Source organism: Tetrao urogallus (genome assembly GCF_951394365.1).
Source record: "Tetrao urogallus genome assembly, chromosome: 3".
NCBI lineage: Eukaryota > Metazoa > Chordata > Aves > Galliformes > Phasianidae > Tetrao > Tetrao urogallus.
In genome coordinates, this window is record NC_136815.1 from 32,579,679 (window position 1) to 32,597,906 (window position 18,228).

Sequence of the window (18,228 nt, forward strand, 5' to 3'; positions counted from 1 at the left end):
TTCTTGGATAACAAACATTTCCAACATGAATGGAAAGTTAATAAATACAGCCTCTAAGAGTACAGACAAATGATACACTAGTTTCCCTGTGACAAGGAATTGAATTTTAGTACAGAGGACGTGATAGAAATAGTGAAAGCATACTTTAGACCTTTTCAGAAGGTAATCAAAGAGTTTCTTCATCCTTAAAAGAGCAATAAGAAGGTGTCTACTACAGTCAGCGTGCTGATTATAACCAAAAAGTTATAGAGCTGATAAACAGTAGGGATTTAGATGATTAATGGAGGCAGCGCACAAGCTTTTAACACACACGCACACACATACACATTTAGTTTTATGTATGAGAATCAAACCATGGGATTGCTAATGAGTGTAAAGTCAGTCATATGCAGAAGCACTAGAGGAAGCTAGTCACATAGCAGTGTCTACCATTTATTGTGTTATGCTACACCACTGTATGGGAATTTAAAAATCCTTTGTTTCACCCACAGAAGCAGTGCATCACAAAGAAAGCTCTCCTTAAAAAATTATCAGTTTTCTAGAGAGAATGAAAATCCTACCTTCCACCAGGACTGCTGCTGTCTTCACTGTCCCACTGCTCATTTTTATTTCTTGGAATTGGTGGCTGCAGCATCTCAGCAGCCAGGGGATCAGCATCATTCTCTTCACGACCAATCCATTCTCCAATCACACGAGGTCTGAGAAGGGGGGTATTAAAACCTGTTGTCTCCTAAAGAGAAATAAAAACAAGAAAATCAAAGCACCGTACTACTTGTTCTCAACTACAAATGAAATAGATCTGAAAATAAGACAATAAAATTATTGAAGAAAGTAAAGAAAAATTATACAACATGTTAAAATGTCAGAGGTCTTAGTAGCACCCAGAAAAAGTCACAGACTAATGAAAAGACATTTTGCATTAATAAAATTCCAAGAAAGATTTCCCCACCCTGGTGTCTCAAATCTCTTCTTGCTTCTCAATATCAACTGTATAAAGCTGGAACTTATCATTTTTCATGAAAAATTATTTTGTTAAATAAATATGCAACACTTGGAATCCATTCGGTGTCAGGCTAAGCAACACATGAGGTCACTCGCATAATGAACATCACCACCACCAAAAGACTGTTGTAGATTAATAGCATCTCTCCTATTTGCATTATGAATTAATGCAAGACTAATAAATACATCTGCGCTTGGCATTTTAAAAATAACTCTGCTGGGATTTACATAATGTATCGTTCATTTCCAAAAATGGTATTAACATTTTAATAAAATGCATTTCTGAAACTTGCACTCATATTTTTAACAGCTTACTGGAAGAAGATAGCTGAAGAGGATTACAAGAAGGATGCAAAATAACCAGAATATTCAACACAGTAGTGGTGATTTGCATTGTTAGATTAGGAATTTAGGTTAAGGAAACAAAATGCACCTAGAAATTGTAAGGAAAACCTGCTGCAAAGCAGTGAGAGTTTTATCAGTGTTACGAGGAAGGATGTAGGGAAAGGGTCGTATACTACAGTGCAATCAAACTACAGAAAAAGCATAGATACAAGAAGTAGACACAGAAACAATGGATCAAGAATATTCATTTTGCTTTAGTAAAACCTTTCTCGGGAAAACAAAGACTTTTCAAATACAGTTTTTCTCACTAACAGAGATATGGTATTCCTATCCTTTAAGAGAAAAATTTAGGGAAACAAACCCTTCTGGATCTAAATGTCTCAACAAACGTCCCTTTCATAAAACAACAATTTCTAAACAAGGAGCTTTTAGAAAAACTACAATACAGTGATTACTTAGCCAAGCAATCACATTTTCCTACCTTCCTGAAAACAATTTTGAAGTCCCTTTCTAACTGGTACAGATATGGTAAAAGTCCAGCAAATAGAGGCCTACTTAAACAAAGAAAAAAATAAAACCTATGTGCGAGCTGCTCCCATATGAATGTATTTCTAAAACCTTGGCTAGAAGCTAGAATTTGCTCAGCCAAATTCCAAAAGCTTCCATCTGAATGAGCCTAATACAAAATAGGCCCCTTGATTAGATTCATCCACTCTTGTTATTCTGTTTTCTCCAGTGTGCCTATGAGTTGCATTATCCCACTCCAGTCTATACATACATGCATCCAGACAACTAAATTCACTTTTCACACAATGTCTGCTTTCTGCAAGGTATGACCACTGAAAATTAAATGCAGCCAACACAAAGGAGAGAAATCTGAGGAAAACACCATGAGTGCAAAAGTTTTGGAATATCTAAACACTGGTGATTTTCTTTTATGTGCTTAAAAATATATGCTTTATGTATCTGTCTACTGCTGTGCCACAGTCTTGTAATGCAGCCTCTTGTCACTTGACAGGTGATAGCTACCACAGGTGGCTTATCATTATAAAGCCAATAAGCTAGGAAAAAAGATTATTCCACAGCCCACAGTACAAAGCGCACTCATTAGTTTATTTAAATAAGAATTATTTGGCCCCCACATGAAAATTCTTTCTGTTACTTTAGTCATTTTCTCTCTTCCCCTTCTCCCTGTGTAATTTCCAATAATGAATTGTAAAGGGTTGTTGCTGCCAGTTAAACTTGCAACAGCCAGCAGTGTCAATCTCGCTAAAAGCTGCCAGTTACCTACTTGAAAGAGGAAGTGCACTTCAAAATTTGCCTTTTTTTTCAGTACTGAAGCTTTTTTCAGACACTGCATTACACCAGTCCATGAATAAGTGAAAAACAAATGCCACGTCTGCCCTTATTATGCTGATTTCTTCTCTATGCGTCTCAGGGACTAAACCAGTACTTTCATACTCTGCTTAACAGAAATGTAATTTACATTACATAGTCACGCTTTGCCTCCTTTATTACCTTGCTTCCATTTTTGAATCTTGTTAATTAGTGCACCACCGTTTCAGTGACCTAATTTATTTTCCTTTTTTCAACTACATAAGCAGTGACAGTGAAAACAGTAAATGAGTATCAGACAGCTCTGAGTACACTGAAGCATTTACTGGGCAGATTATTTCAAAAGATTTAATCAATTTACTTCAAGTACTCTGTCCTCAGCAAGTTCTTATATCTATCTATCTATCTATCTATCTATTTTAATTATAAACCTTAGAATCTTAACTGATTTTCAATTTATAGTCCTCCATAAATAAATGGAGAGATTGATAGTGACATCAGTGTGCACAGAAGCACAGGTAGATATTTAAATAAATTAACCTAGAGGATTGTTTTATATTGCAGTGCAGAATATCTACCAATCACCCCTATCAGCTTCTACCCACTTGACAGACTTATACCTCCTTTATGTAGAAACCAGGCGAAGGAGAGGAAAGCTAAAGGACAGCTAAATCTCATCCTCAGATTGACCTGAGATGTGGTTGCAATATGTAGCCCCTATCAGAGAGCATAACAACATTCGTGCATCCACTCATGTAAGCATAGCTTAAAAAACTCTGTATTCTTTATTGCCAAACGGATTTTGAGGAAACCTACACAGTTACAAAGACTTTTGGGTGAGAACAAATTTGTTTTCATGACCTAATTATGTCCTATATTTTATTAATTATAACCTGTGTTCATTGCATTAATGCTCCACACAAGAAGAAAGTACACCCCAGACATAGCACAAAAAAAATGTTTGAATGACCTTGAGAATCAAAATCCAGTATGATTTTTCTAATAAATCATATTTACTCCTGTCTGATTCTGGATCCCTGACTCATAGGTGACTTCCCATTCTTAAAATTTAAGCTGACTGAACAAAATTGTTTGAAGTCCTAGACAAATCTCACAATTATATAGCAGGCCTCATATAATCTGTGAGAGCTCTGCAACATGAAGCTCAAGTAAAGCACCAATCCATGGAATACTGGGATTATGTGAAAATTTGATCTCCTATTTAAAAAGAAAATATTTTTGGTCTTTGTAGTAATTAAGTAAAAAAAAAAAATAACACTTGAAAAACAATTGTAAAGTGTTTAAAGAATGAAAAGCCAGAAGATGAATAAACCTTTCCTTAAACCCTTTTAAATTGCTTTAAAATGTAATTTCAGTCGCTTTCTAACTGGCAAGAGGAAAAGTGCATGAGTCCCTGTTTGGGGCTTGGTCTGGTTCAGAAACATTGCTGCAAGGCATAACAAACCCATTGGAAACACACTTCTGCACTGTAACATTCTGGCTATGTTTTACCTGAGCGTACCTTACAATGTACACATACTACAATGGAACACATACTAGAGTTCAGTTTGTGGCTTTCAGGTAAGTAGCATCTTCTAGGAGCTGCAAATTCTACAGAAGACAACCAACAATCACCATGAGTGCCCTTATTCAGCAGCACCACAGTTACAGCCTTCACCTTCCATATGGGAGCTTCAGCAGTAGGGCTAGTCCATGGATGTTCTACATATACATCTGTGTGCATCTGAGCTCTCACCTTCCAGGGACATGTCCTCACAGTGAACTCTAATGTTTTTCTCTAGCTTTTATTTTTTTAAACCAAACTAAAATTCCATAAATTTTACAGAAAGGGTAACATTCTGGCTTCTTCATGTTTACAGGAAAGTTATTTAACTTCTTTATGTTTACAGGAAATTCTTGACATTTATGAAGAGCTTTGGAAAATTCATGTACAGTTTCTGTTCAGCAGTAAAGAATTTGAATCATATTAACACTGCATGTTAGTCTTAAAATCTGTAAGTCACAAGGCATCCCTTCTCACTTTCTTTCCTTACACACTGTACCCACAGCATCAGTTGCTGATTTTATATCACTTCCACAGCTTAGAGAACTGGGCTGAATTACCAGGAGAAATGAAACATCAAACTCTGCAAAATTGAAGTAAATGAAATGAAAAAGGAGGGAATCTGTACAGAATCACAGAATCACAGGCTTTGGGAAGAACTTCAGGAGGTCACTGAGTCCAACCCCTGCTAAAGAAGGTGCCCTACAAGAGGTTGCACAGGTACAACCTGTAACCTGGTAACAATACAAGAAATCTGGATCAATTGCAGTAGTCTCAAAGATTTTTTTTGTGCAATTATACCTACAAAATACTGAAATTGTATTAGACTTTCAAACCAAAAGCTTCCATTCTGATTGAAAGACCTGCCTTGTCTGTCTGTCTGTTTTTTGTATCTCTCTTGGTGTAAAACTCTGAGTACCAAAAAGAGGCAATTATAGTATTAGATTGACAAGAGTCCATTTAAAAGAAACATCTTTCCAGAAAAGGGCTTGCAATTCGGAGCAAACTGTATTTCCAGATTCAAATGCTTGAATAACTAAGCAACTACCAAGTTAACTGGATTGCTTAGAGGAAGAATTACATCAGCCAGTGATAAGTGTTTGAGTATTCACCTGAGAAAGGTAGCAAAAGCCAAAATAAAATTGTTCTTTTAAAAAATACATAATTAAAAGGAAAGAAAAATAAACATACATAAGAAAAGAACAGACCACATTCATGTCTGTTTTCTCCTGGTTCATAATGTATACCACAAATTAAACAGGAGAATTATGGTCTCTGTACTAATTGCCATGGTTGCTTCCAGCTGGGGGGGAAAAAAAAAAAAAAAAAAAAAAGGCAAACAAAAGCATACAGAAGAATTTATGATGATGTTTAATTTTATACCTCCCGTGACATCTAAGTCATGTCATTTTTATAAAGGACTCCAGTGTGAAGCATGGGACCTAACACATGCACCTGCTTCAAAATCCAGATCTGAGTGTGGTTTGAAAAAATATTCAGTACGGCTGCAAGCTAGATAAGGAAGCTGTAGTACCAGCATGTACTTCTGGGAAAGGAGTTTCAATGAACTTGGCTACATTGTATGCATGTAGCTGCCCTGTGGTAGAGGGAAAGTGAGTTTAACAACATGAATTTACACTGTTACACTTCATACAGAGGTTCTAGCCACGCTTACCTTCCATACAAGTGTGGTGTTTAAATCCATTAAAAAACTTTAAAAGACAAAACAAGAAAGAATACTCATGTCCACTTATGCTCATGCAGACAAACAATACAGATATTCTTTTCCTTTGAACATGGCTGTACAAAGGAAGTATGTTAAGAGTTTAAATATTCTAAATATTTTTATATTTATTTTAAAATATGTATTAAAATATTAAATATTTTAATTATTCAAATAATTTTTTATTCCAAGATGATTCACTTTGCCTGTCCTCATCACATGTGAAATCTGATGCAATACTGTCAATTTAGAGTAAAGATCAGGTAATGCATGCTTTTAACTGTATTTAGTATAACATCTAGCTTTATATGAAAACATTTCCTATTTTAAATCATAAACAATAAAGCATTTGGTAATGAGAGGAAAATTAACTGTTCACTCAGATTGCAACAGGAGGAAATTCACTAATGATGCTCTCCACCTCACTTTTCATTAAATTCCTACATTCCAGAACATGAATGTTTTTTGAACAATAATCAATTGCCTTGGAAAAAAAAAATTCACACAAAAATTTAGCTTATATATGGAGAAAAGCATGTGATCATAGGCTCTAGCTCAAAATGTCTTCCCCTACCCCAAAACAGCTCTTCATAGGTTTTTTGTTTGGTTGGTTGGTTTCATTTTGTTTCATTTTGTTTTTAACAAAGCTAAATGAATATCTGTTCTTCACAAGTCCTCTTAATGGTAAGGGTTGTAATGGAAGGGCTTGTATTTTTCAGCATTGTATTTCTCAGCATTTCTGACCACAGGTAAAGAAATGGTAGGATGGAAGACTCAGATACAGCAAAACTGTGATCCAGCAAGCTGAGATCCAGAAAAAAAAAAAAAAAAAAAAAAAAAGCCTAAATGATAAATAAAAGTGATGGTTTTGAAATGGCAGCTCCACATGCCTAGGAATTCCTTATGCATTTTTCTTTGTTTGTTTGTTTTTTTTAAAAAAAAGGGATTGTGCCCTCATCTTACCAAGAGAAAGTAACACATTTTAAAGACTGTCTATTATATCATGTCAATCCTGTGTCTTACGTACCCTTATCTTATCTCCATGATTGCAGTACTTTTTGACACCAAGAATACAACTCGCTAGTCTCAGCACTGCTGTTCAGGGGTGCAAATAGGAAAGAGAAGAGTGCACTGTTCCCTTTTGAACATTTATAAACTAGCAGGAATACTGCTTCAGCATAGAGTTCATTTCAGCTAACATAAAAACTCACGTTAATGAATTTTTTAATGATGTAATTTATCAAAATGCAACATATGAGGAAGCACTGTATGGTGCGTTCTGTAAGGAAGTGAAGACTGATTTTTAAAGTTTGTGCGTTCCCAATCAGAGTAAAAAACTCTCTTGATTATTTCCTCAAATTATAATATCTAATAGTACAAAAGCTACCAAATGATATAACTTCATGAATAAAAGATATTTAAAATGAAATGTTTCTAAAAGTACGCCATTACAGTAACCCAACAGACTACATTAAGCAAAGATGGTACCAAGATCAGAAGCATCACAGCCTCATTAAGAGTGCCTTAAATCTCAGTAGTATAACTGACAGCCCAACTTGAATCAAGCTCTTAATGTATCAAGAAGTACAGTACTTACCCGTGTAGTTTATACCCAAGCTTCTTCTAAACTCTACAGGAAGATTTAGCTCATATTGCCTACATTTATCATGATCATATGCCTGTTTGTACTGTTCATTAGGCATACAGTAGATCTTACCTTATCAAGTTCATCAGAAATAGCAATACCTGGAAAAAAAAAAACAAAACAACAAAACAGATTTTTTTAAAAAAAGAATCTAGAAACATCCTCTCCAGAAATGTATTTTACTACAGTAGATAAAAGGCTCACTCTGGAAAGTTTCCATATTGTTCTCTGAACACATCTGTATCATACAATGTATCATATTTTGTTCTACTAGTGAAACTGTCCAGAAACAAATACACTATTAACTTTCCCAAGCTGCAATATTACCAAATATTACCAAAATGAGTTTTAAAAGCATTATGGATCCATACAGTAGATGCACTATTAAAGTGACAGTGAGCTTAAGTATACTTCTTCTATATGTTATCTAAAATTAAAATATCAGCTTAATAACTACACATGGACACATTCTCATGCAAACCTCCCCTTGACCAACATGCACAGTACCATACTGCAATTACAGGCAAAATGAGCGACTTCCCTTTCTTTTACCACAGTTCAATGTAAAAGTATTTTTATGAAAACCAAAGAAACATATAGGGAGTAAAATCTGATTGCAAAATTTCAAAGTACAATGTAAAACAGTGTTTTGTTTTGTTTTGTTTTTTCTTCAATTCCTCTAAATAAGATCTTACTTGTTTTCGTCCTTTCTGCCAGTGCTTGAGCCTTTCCTATATTTGCTTTCATCATGTCGTAAAACTCCTTTAACTATGTCTAGCCTGTTGCACAATAATGTGCACAGAGAATTTATGACATATCTACATGCCCCAGTCACATCACACTGTGAGATCAACTACTCATATGTTTAATGCCATCACACTGAAAATTCTGTCTCAATGAAAGCAAAGCACTTCCAGGTTCCTAATAGGTTTGGTAAGAGAGATACTGAGCACAGAACTTCCAGTCAAAAAACAAAGAAAAGCATTGCCTGGTGTTCAGAAGAAAGTGGGGAAGTATCCATGCATAAGAAGAATGCATACTTAGAAGTTATTTCCTAATTCATGTAGCATAATCAAGACATCTTCTAAGGACTGCAATGAGTGATATACCAAAATACGTAATTTCAGCTGAACAGAGAACTATTCTTTCTAAAATCATGCTAAAAACAGAAGCAGTAAAAGCCTTTTTCCACAATGTTTTCATTTCTCACTATTTGGTAAACCTTAATTACATTTTTTTTTAATATTGTACATTTAATCATTAACTCTATGTGGCTAATCCCTAATTTAGATTGCTTCTTCATGTATATTTATATTTGTAAAGCAATTAGAATTTTAAGACTTGATCGATCCATAAGAAATAAGCAAAGAGCTAACAAAATATTTTCAGTCATTCAACAGCAGCAAGGTAAATTATACCGAACAGTATCCATTTGTCTAACACTTCTACTTCTCACAGCTATTAACATATTTTAATAGCTTAAGACTGTTATTCACTCCAGGCACTACACAAAGGTCCATAAAGTAAAAGCAGCAGGTTGCACCAATGTGCAAGAGGACTTCGACGTGTTATGAAATCTCATTTCTTCAATCCCCAAAGTTGCTGGGCATTTATTGGAGAGCAGATAAATGGAAGCAGTAAAAAATGCAATTTAAAGTTCTCTTTATATCTGCCCCGAAGCCCTGATTTCCAAAATCCAGCTCTCCATCACATTTGGTTTATTTTGCACAACCAAGGTCAAACCACTTTACAACCACACATGATCTCTTCAAACAGACAAATTATCTTTCCTCGGCAAGTTCCTGTATTTTTAAGAAAGTTCATTTTGTTTTGATACAGGTTTATTTCTTCAGATTAGAGGTTGGTCCCCTTTCCATGTGCTTTCACAGAGGATGCTCTGTGAAAAGCAGACTTCTATGTTAAGACCTGGGAGCTAAGCCAGGAGTCAGAAAATAAGCAGATCATAGAACATAGAATGGCTGTTAGAATTTAAAGAATGAATAAAATAAGAGCAATTTTTCACTGCGTTGGCTCAATGATTAAGAATATTTATTTTCAAGTATGGAAAAAGAAACTACAAAAGGTAATCTTGTCATTTGCAAGACTCTGTCACAGAAAATGCTAAATGCTTTCACTATTGAAATGCTTATGTTGGTAATTGAAGATCAATATTGGAAATACAAAACGGCAAATGGGAGAAACTGTGTACAATGGTGCGCTTCACCCAAGAAAATCTACTAACTCATCTCACTGTAACAATCAGACAAATAAAACTGAAAAAAAAAAAAATCAAGATTTTGAAGGAGTGCTCTTATCGCAATCACCGTTTTCCCAAAATTTACTCTGAATTCAGAAGAGAGAGTAAGATCGATCAGTAATTCAACTTATCAGAATACCTTGTGATTCCCTCCTGCCAAACTGCAAACAGTAGCTTGATATCGAATTAACTATATTTCTTAGATAAGCAAGTAGATGTATAGCAGTATCTGAGGACACCTTACTAAAACAAGATTTAAAGATTAGAAAACTTATATTTGCAATCACAGAACCAAGCCTGAAAATCTTCTCATCTCTCTATAATGTGGAATCAAGAAGAAAGAAAGTGGATTCTAAAAAAAAAGTCCATAAAGAGATTGTTATGGTAATTTCAGTATAGTGATTCTTCTGGAGGTGGGAGATTTACCATACTGTCACTCATGAAGATCTTTAAGTTATGGCTTAAGGCCCATAAAAAACAGCCTGATAGTCAAGATGGCAGTGATGAAGTCACTGAAAGAAGTCATTGAAAGAAGCCTAGGGGCAATCAAAAGGGACTTCAGAAGGCTGGACTGTTAACAAACAGTGCAGGAGCTTAGGGAGTGTTTTCCTCTATCCCTTCAGTGGCAGAAAGGGATACTGAGAGGCCCAGGAAAACTCATCTGATAAATACATGGCTAGGAGGTTGGTACCATCACAGGAATTTTGGTATTTTCAACCACAGGGCGGTTGTGAGAAGGTTGAAAAATTTTTGGCTCAAAACTTGTTCAGTAGCACCCGCCTGAGACATAACCTGCTTGGTAAGCTTTTGTAGTTAATGTTTACCATGATCACAGTAGTAAGAGAAACACATGCGGCTAGGCAATCGGGAGAAACCATTTTTGGTTGTTGCTCTTTTTGAGCATCCAGGCTGACTTATGGGGGTTGTCTCAGAGGAGTGGACCACATACATTCAATGTGCACACATAGCAGCTCAGCATGTGACAATTCTCTGATCAACTGCCCATCGCCCAACAGGAGCACATACAATGAACATGCTGTTGCCCCTGACAACTGAAGCAAGCAATGTCGTTGCTCCTGACGAACCAAACAGAAGTGCCCCTGACAACCAACCTGCTGGCACTGGCAACCAAAATGACAATATGAGGATAAAAACCCAAAATGTTCGAAGATAGAATGGGTACCCCTTCCACGAATTGTAGCCATGCAGGTAAATGAGAAGTCACTGACTGTCCTGCAGCTCCCTGCAAATCAACAAGATGTCACTGGATCCCTAGTGGTGACTATCCTCACTTTATAAAACCATTATCAGGAAAAGAAAGGCTTCTGTAGGTACATCAATTGGAAAAGTAAAGTTCAGGAGGGCGTACCCTTCCTAGTGAGCAATATAGGCAGGCTGGTAACAAGATACAAGGAGAAGGCTGAGATACTCAACAACTTTTTTACCTGAGTCTTCACTAGCAACTGCCCTTGCAACACACAGCCTTCAAGCAGATGGTTTAGAAAGTGGGAACTGGAGAATAAGCTCCTCTTGATTAAGTGAAGATCAGGTTCACAACCACCTGAGAAACCTGAACATCCATAAGTCTATGGGTCACGATGAGATGCATCCCAAAGACCTGAGGGAATTTGGCTGAAGCCAACTGGTAGTTGCCACACAACTCTTGATTATATTCAAAAAGTCATGGTGGTCAGATGAAGTTCCTGGTGACTAAAAAAAGACAACGCAGCACTCAAATGAGTATAAAATATGACACAGGATACTACCAACCTGTCAGCCTCACCACTGTGCTGGGGAAGATCATGGAATAGAACCTCCTAGATGCTTTGCCAAGATATATGGAAGACAGGGAGGTGATATGAGATAACTAGCATGGCTTCACCAAGAGCAGGTCCTGCCTGACAAATCTTGTTGCTTCTTATGATGGCATAATTTCATCAGTGGACAAAGAAAGAGCTACCAATGTCATCTACGCGGAATTCAGTAAGGCCTTAGACACGGTTCCCCGCAACAGCCTTCTCCCCACATTGAAAAGATACAAATTTGATAGGTGACTGTCCAACAGATGAGGAACTGGTTATGAGATCATACCCACAGAATAGTGGTCAGTGGCTAAATGTCTGGATGGAGATCAGTGACAAGTAGTGTCTCTCAGAAGTCAGTACTGGGACAAATGCTCTTTAACATCTTCATCAATGTATTGACTGTGCGATCGAGTGCATCCTCAGCAGATGACACCAAGTTGTGTGCGGTCAACACGCCTGAAATATCCAGACAGCCACCCAAAGAGACCTACACAGGCTCTACTGGGCCCAGGTGAATCTCATGAGGTTCAACAAAACCAAGTGCAAGGTCTTCCACCTGGGTCATAGTAACTTTCACTATCGGTACAAGCTGAAGGATGTAAGGATAGAGCACAGTATGTGGGGTATTGGCAAGCTGGACATGAGCAAGCAATGTGCCCTTGCGGCCCAGGAAGACAACCATGCCCTGGGCTACATCAAAACAAGCATAGTCAGCAGATCAAGGACAATGATCCTGCCCCTCTGTGCTAGTGAGACCTCACCTGAAGTACTGTGCCCATATGTGGAGTCCTCAGTACAGGAGAAATATGGACCTGCTAGAATACGTCCAGAAGAGGGACACAAAAATGATCCAAAGGATGGAACATCTTCCCTACAAGGACAGGCTGAAAGAGCTCAGACTGTTCAGCCTGCAGAAGAGAAGGCTGTGGGGAGACCTAAGAGCTGCCTATCTAAATAGGGGCTATGAAAAGGAGGGGGACAGATTCTTCAGCAGGGTCTGCTGTGATATGACAAGGGGAAATGCTTTCAAAGTAAAGAAAGACAGATTTAGACTGAATATAAGGAAGTTTTTATTATTTTGTTTTTACAATAATGGTGGTGAGACACTGGAACGGAACAAGTTGGCCAGAGAGGTGGTGGATATCCTGTCCTTGGAGACACTCAAGAACAGTCTGGACAGGGCAGTGAGGAACCTGATCATGCTGTACGTGTCCCTGTTCACTGCAGGGAAGTCGGGCAAATGGCCTTTAAAGGTCCCTTCCCACTCAAATGATTCAATGATTCTAACATTAATAAACATTAGCTACTGATAATACAACTCCACCAGCAGAAAGCCATAAAAAGGTGCTCACTTCATCCCACGATACTACTGCGCTAAGTTTGCCCACTACTATAAATTCTCTTCTTCAGCTGCCAAACAAAAATGCATTGCTGAAAATGAGAGGAGGAGGCACTGGCACTCTGTATGCACTAAGACAATACTAAGACAAAGGTGATTTTCCAAGTGTAGGTCAGTAATATGGACTCTAGTTTTCAAGAAGTAGTTCTTCAAGTAAAAAACTCAGAAGACTGTAGAAAAGAATGTAACGTGATGAAATAGAATCAATCCCACTGCATATACCACTACAACACTGAAAAAAAAAAAACAAAAAAAACCCAACAACTTAGTGCTGAAAATGCAACTAGAGAAACTGAAGTTCATAATTATTATATAGGGATAATCAGGATTTTCATCATTCTCTTTACTCTTAGCATGCTCGTGGTTTTTTGATACTGCCAACTACATTGTTTTCAAGCAGCACAGTGACAACTTAAAAAAAGCACTAATTCCTACAATGTAATGGTAAAAATGCTATGTCTGATTCCTATAACTGCTAATATCTTGTTTTTCAAATAAATCTCTTTTCATTTGATTTTGAATATCTGACAGCAAATAATTGGTTTTGCTCTCTGTACCTTGTTATAGTTATTTCTGAAGTTTCTACACACCTTTCATACAACAGCGGAAAGGAAAGAAAATTGCTTTTTATATATTCTAAATAGGAAAATATTGTGAAGATCACAGACTCCTTCAGGATTAGCCAAAATGTCCACACTAAAAAATTTCATACCTAGCACTTCAGTTCCTTCGTCACACTGTTATCTCCTTCTCATCACAACTTAATACTAATCATCAAAGTGCTAATACCAGAAAAACTAGCATACTCAGTTTGTTCAAGCTGAAATCCAATCGCTTTTTTATTCCTAGAATATAAATTACTAGGGACAATTGTTTCTGACTTCCCTGAATTTAAAGCATTTGAAGCCAAACCCTGCATGATACTGAAAGTAGAGAAAGTAGAGAAAGTGCACTTTTTCTCAGAGCAGCTCTTTCTCACTGGCAACATTTGCTACATTTTTATATCATAATATGACTGACAGCAACACAGTAATCCTACTATTCTATTTGCAAAAAAATAAAAAAGAAAGCACTGTTACGACACAGTGGTGACACACTGGAACAGGTTGCCCAAGGAGGTTGTGGATGCCCCATCCCTGGAGGCATTCAAGGCCAGGCTGGATGTGGCTCTGGGCAGCCTGGTCTGGTGGTTGATGACCCTGCACACAGCAGGGAGGTTGAAACAGGATGATAATTGTGGTCCTTTTCAACCCAGGCCATTCTACGGTTCTATGATTCTATGATTCTGACTAAAGGGATGAGAGCTTTTGTTTGCCACCATCAGCTAAGGTTTACAAGCAAGGTTTACTGTGGGAATTTAGATAGCTCTCTAACTACCAATTTGATGTCTTTAAAAATCTTCCCTCTGGCAATTAATTAAGGTTGTTGAATGTTGATCAGGCATCACAAGTACACAGCCCACTCAGCTGTCCAGTGAATTACACAGACAGATTCAGGGCACTTGCTTCTACTTTTAAATGTAATGACTCTCCGTGCCATCAGGGCGCTGAAACAACAAAGTAATTGGTCTGAACACGCTTTCACAGTTCTTCAGAAACTCTCCACAGACACAACTACTGCCATCTCTGATCTGCAGCAAATCCAGACTGGAGTTGTTTGTGCTGGTAAAACCAGTCTCAGCTGAAACACTTATTCTGTCAACAGCTTAGTTTTTGAAGAAAATTGGAAGAACAAAGAACCTTCTAATTGAAAGAAAGTTCTGGCACGCTAGGATTAAATGAAATACATACACAAGCCAATACAACATAATGATGCAATTTTATACTTATCTTAATTACTGTTATCACAGCTGCATTAAATGCAGATTCCCCCAAAGCATATCATACTTAACTAGGCTTACATCTTATGGCTTCCATGTATATAAAATATTAAACTGTTTGTCACTTCTAAAAAAAAAAAAATAGCAGAGATTTTTTAATTACCTGTATATATACAAAACCTTTTTTTGTCCCTTACACAGTCATCTTAGATTTCTGTTGCCTATCATCCATCCCTATGCATATTTTGCAAAAGTTAAATAGTAAGAAATGAGAAATGGAAATGACCATCTAAGCATTATAGCACCTCCTTTGATGAAAAAGCCACCTCCCAAAATGGACCTACACCATGCTAAAATGAAATTAAATCTTGCTTTTTGGTCTATAAAGGTTATCAGTAAAGAACTTTGGCTTATGACATTCTGCTTAATTTCTAGTTTATCAGGAAATTAACTTCCTATCAAAATAAAAAACAACACACTGCGAAAAATTCACTGAATTTTAAAAATGCCTCTCTCTTTCATATGCAGTTCTCAGTAGAACAGTTTCATTTGCTGCTGCTCTCATATGCCAAATACAATTAATGCAGTACAAAACACTTCTCCACTCTGTAGTATTCTTCTGTGGAAAGTGATTTTAAGATTTTGATGCTCAAAATTCAACAACAAAAAAATTCATTTTCAAAACAGCACACACTATACGAGTTTGGGTCTTGTTGAAATGGCAAGACCTGAATTACCTGGCTGCTGCATTATTCCTGAGGATTTTTATGCTTGCTTAAAAACTTCCAATATCTTCACAGTCTATACATAACTGAATTGTAGAATAGGTATTCTGATGAGAAAAAACAAGGTGTGAAACTTCAGAGACCTCTAACATTTTTACTTTTGTGCTCCTTAAATAATTGCAGGAAGAAATAACACAAAATAAAAATGAGTTGAATTTAAATATATATATATGCATATATATATATATATATATTATTTTTTTTTTTCTCCAAATGCACAACATGCATCTCAACAGTCTAGTGTGTTTTAAGTCATAAGAAAAAAAAAGCTACTACTTAAATATATGCCATACTACTATTATTCAGCCGAATGGGAACTGCAAATAGATAATGCATTTTCCTAAACATCCAGAAGATGGCCACAGAGATCCCAACAGCCAGTTTTCCCACATACCATTCAAAGCATTCTGGTTAATCTGGTTTTCACATACAGTGTTTAGAACTTATATCCACCCAAGGCAACTGTGACTCAACTCGACAAAATTCATTCTTAGGATTGGTTTAGGCCAGGGAACTTGTGGATGGCTGGCCTGCCAAACTCCTAGTGTGTCACAGGTTCTGTAACAAATACCAGGAGAGAAACAGCATTATTATTCTACCATTATTCTACCGTATTCTTCTACCATATTGCTGCTTTGAGTATCAAAACAGAAATAACTTAGCATAAATATATCAACTGTCCAGTAGTAAACTGCCACACGGCATTCTCTCACTGTAAATGAGAGGAAGCATGTTTTCCTACCAGCGGACAAGGCTATGTCAGATGTATTTGCATTTCTCACAGCAAAACCACATGCACAGGATGGTTGCCGTACTACTGTTGGCAAAATGGTAAATTACTGCCTGCATGCATCATGTAGTAAACATGAGGTAGATGGAGATTGCCTATTTCACATCAAATCTGGATTACAAGTGATAGAAAATGGCTGTTCCAGTTACAGCTAAAAAAATGTTTCCCCTGATTTCAACAGTACATACACAGGAACCAAACCAGTTCAATCATTTCTGTGCTGGAACACTGTAACAGATTTGTCATTGACTGGCATAATAAACATTCTGATGTTATTTATTTACAGCCAGTCATTTTACAGCTTTCCAAATTAGTCCTATTTTCTCCAGTAATAATTCAGTGCTTTTTGTTGCCAGTGAGGCCATACATCCCTATATTATTAAACAACTATACATAAAGTTTTTGTAGGGGAACCCATCTTAAGTTGGGTAATATTCCTCCCAGCATTCATCCATGCAAGGAAAAGTAAAACAGTGTAATCTACAAGGCACCACACGCCAGCAAAGCAGCACAATTTACATCAGTACAGTCACTATATCTAAGAAACTAAGAAATTGATTTGAACTCTTCTCCCGGTGGTGACTTAAAAAAAAGAAGTAATAAAGCAATAATTAAATTCCCAGAATAAGAATTTGTGCTTTTGACTTGCAGTAATTTGATATACAAACTTCTGAGTAGATCCAATGGTTCCACGTTTAGGTGAGCAATGAATTAGAGAATGAAATGAAATGAAAGAGATAAAAAACGCAAATAAAGCACCAAATACTGAGTCCCAGACACTTTCCTACGTTAAGCTCATCTCAGAAAAAAAAAATCAGCACTGAATAACTTTTCACAACTCTCAGTTTTAAAGAAAGGTGTACACTACAGTAGCTTAGTTATGGTGTGTAGCCTGTCACTAGCAGTCACTAGTTAAGGATAACAACAGGATGAGGAATGGTTTGAAACTAAAAGAGAGGAGATTTAGATAAGGTATTAGGACAATATTTTTTACTCCGAGTGATGAGGCACTGATACAGGCTACTCAGGGAAGCTGTGGATGCTCCATTCCTGGAGTCATTTCAGGCCAGGTTGGATGGGGCCCTGGGCAACCTGATCTGGTGGGTGGCAGCCCTGCCCATGGCAGGGGAGTTGGAACTAATTGATCTTCAGGGTCCCTTCCAACCCAAGCCACTCCACGATACATTCTATCATAAAGTCATAGTCCACCTTCCTGCTACTCTCTGAATGAATGACAGCTATCTTTTTCTAAGGATTAGAAAGTACCACACATAAGACTGAAGTCACACAAAGCCCAGTTCTCCAGGAAATTCTTAGCAAGTCAAATACTGCTCCAGAAAAGGACACTATAACTCAAAAAGAGACTAGTTCTGAAATTTCAAGCATGCTGGATCAGAATGGCACATACCTTAATAACAGTAATTTAAAATGTAACATCTATAGGAAAAAAATATAACTGAAATCACTAGGATCTCCCTGCCATATAAACCACATTTTATAATTGAGCTGCAATAACTATGTTCACATTCTTCCTGTTTCAATCTCAGACAATATCATTATTTAGTACTATTACTCATAAATCACACTAAAAGCAAATGGGTTTTATAAGCAAAAGTAGTACTGCATAACAGCTGCAGTACTGAGATAAAATTATCTTCCTTAAAAGTTTGATTGAGCTTATCTAAAAATGTTGATCTCACAATAAATCACAAACACTGATCTCACACAAAAATAACACAATTTTAAAGTTCAGCCTGAA

At 36.8% G+C, this 18,228-nt stretch overlaps 1 protein-coding gene across 1 annotated transcript in view; it reads right to left on the minus strand.

Annotated features, from left to right (window-relative positions):
• LOC306945154 (uncharacterized protein C8orf34 homolog) overlaps window positions 1–18,228 on the minus strand; it is a gene marked incomplete at both ends in the record, with an annotated part of 151,548 nt that overhangs the window by 85,796 nt on the left and 47,524 nt on the right. The window contains 2 exons of the mRNA XM_079533859.1: window positions 561–730; window positions 7,687–7,715. Coding sequence (XP_079389985.1) covers window positions 561–730; window positions 7,687–7,715 — 199 coding nt within the window. The remainder of the gene's footprint in view (window positions 1–560; window positions 731–7,686; window positions 7,716–18,228) is intronic.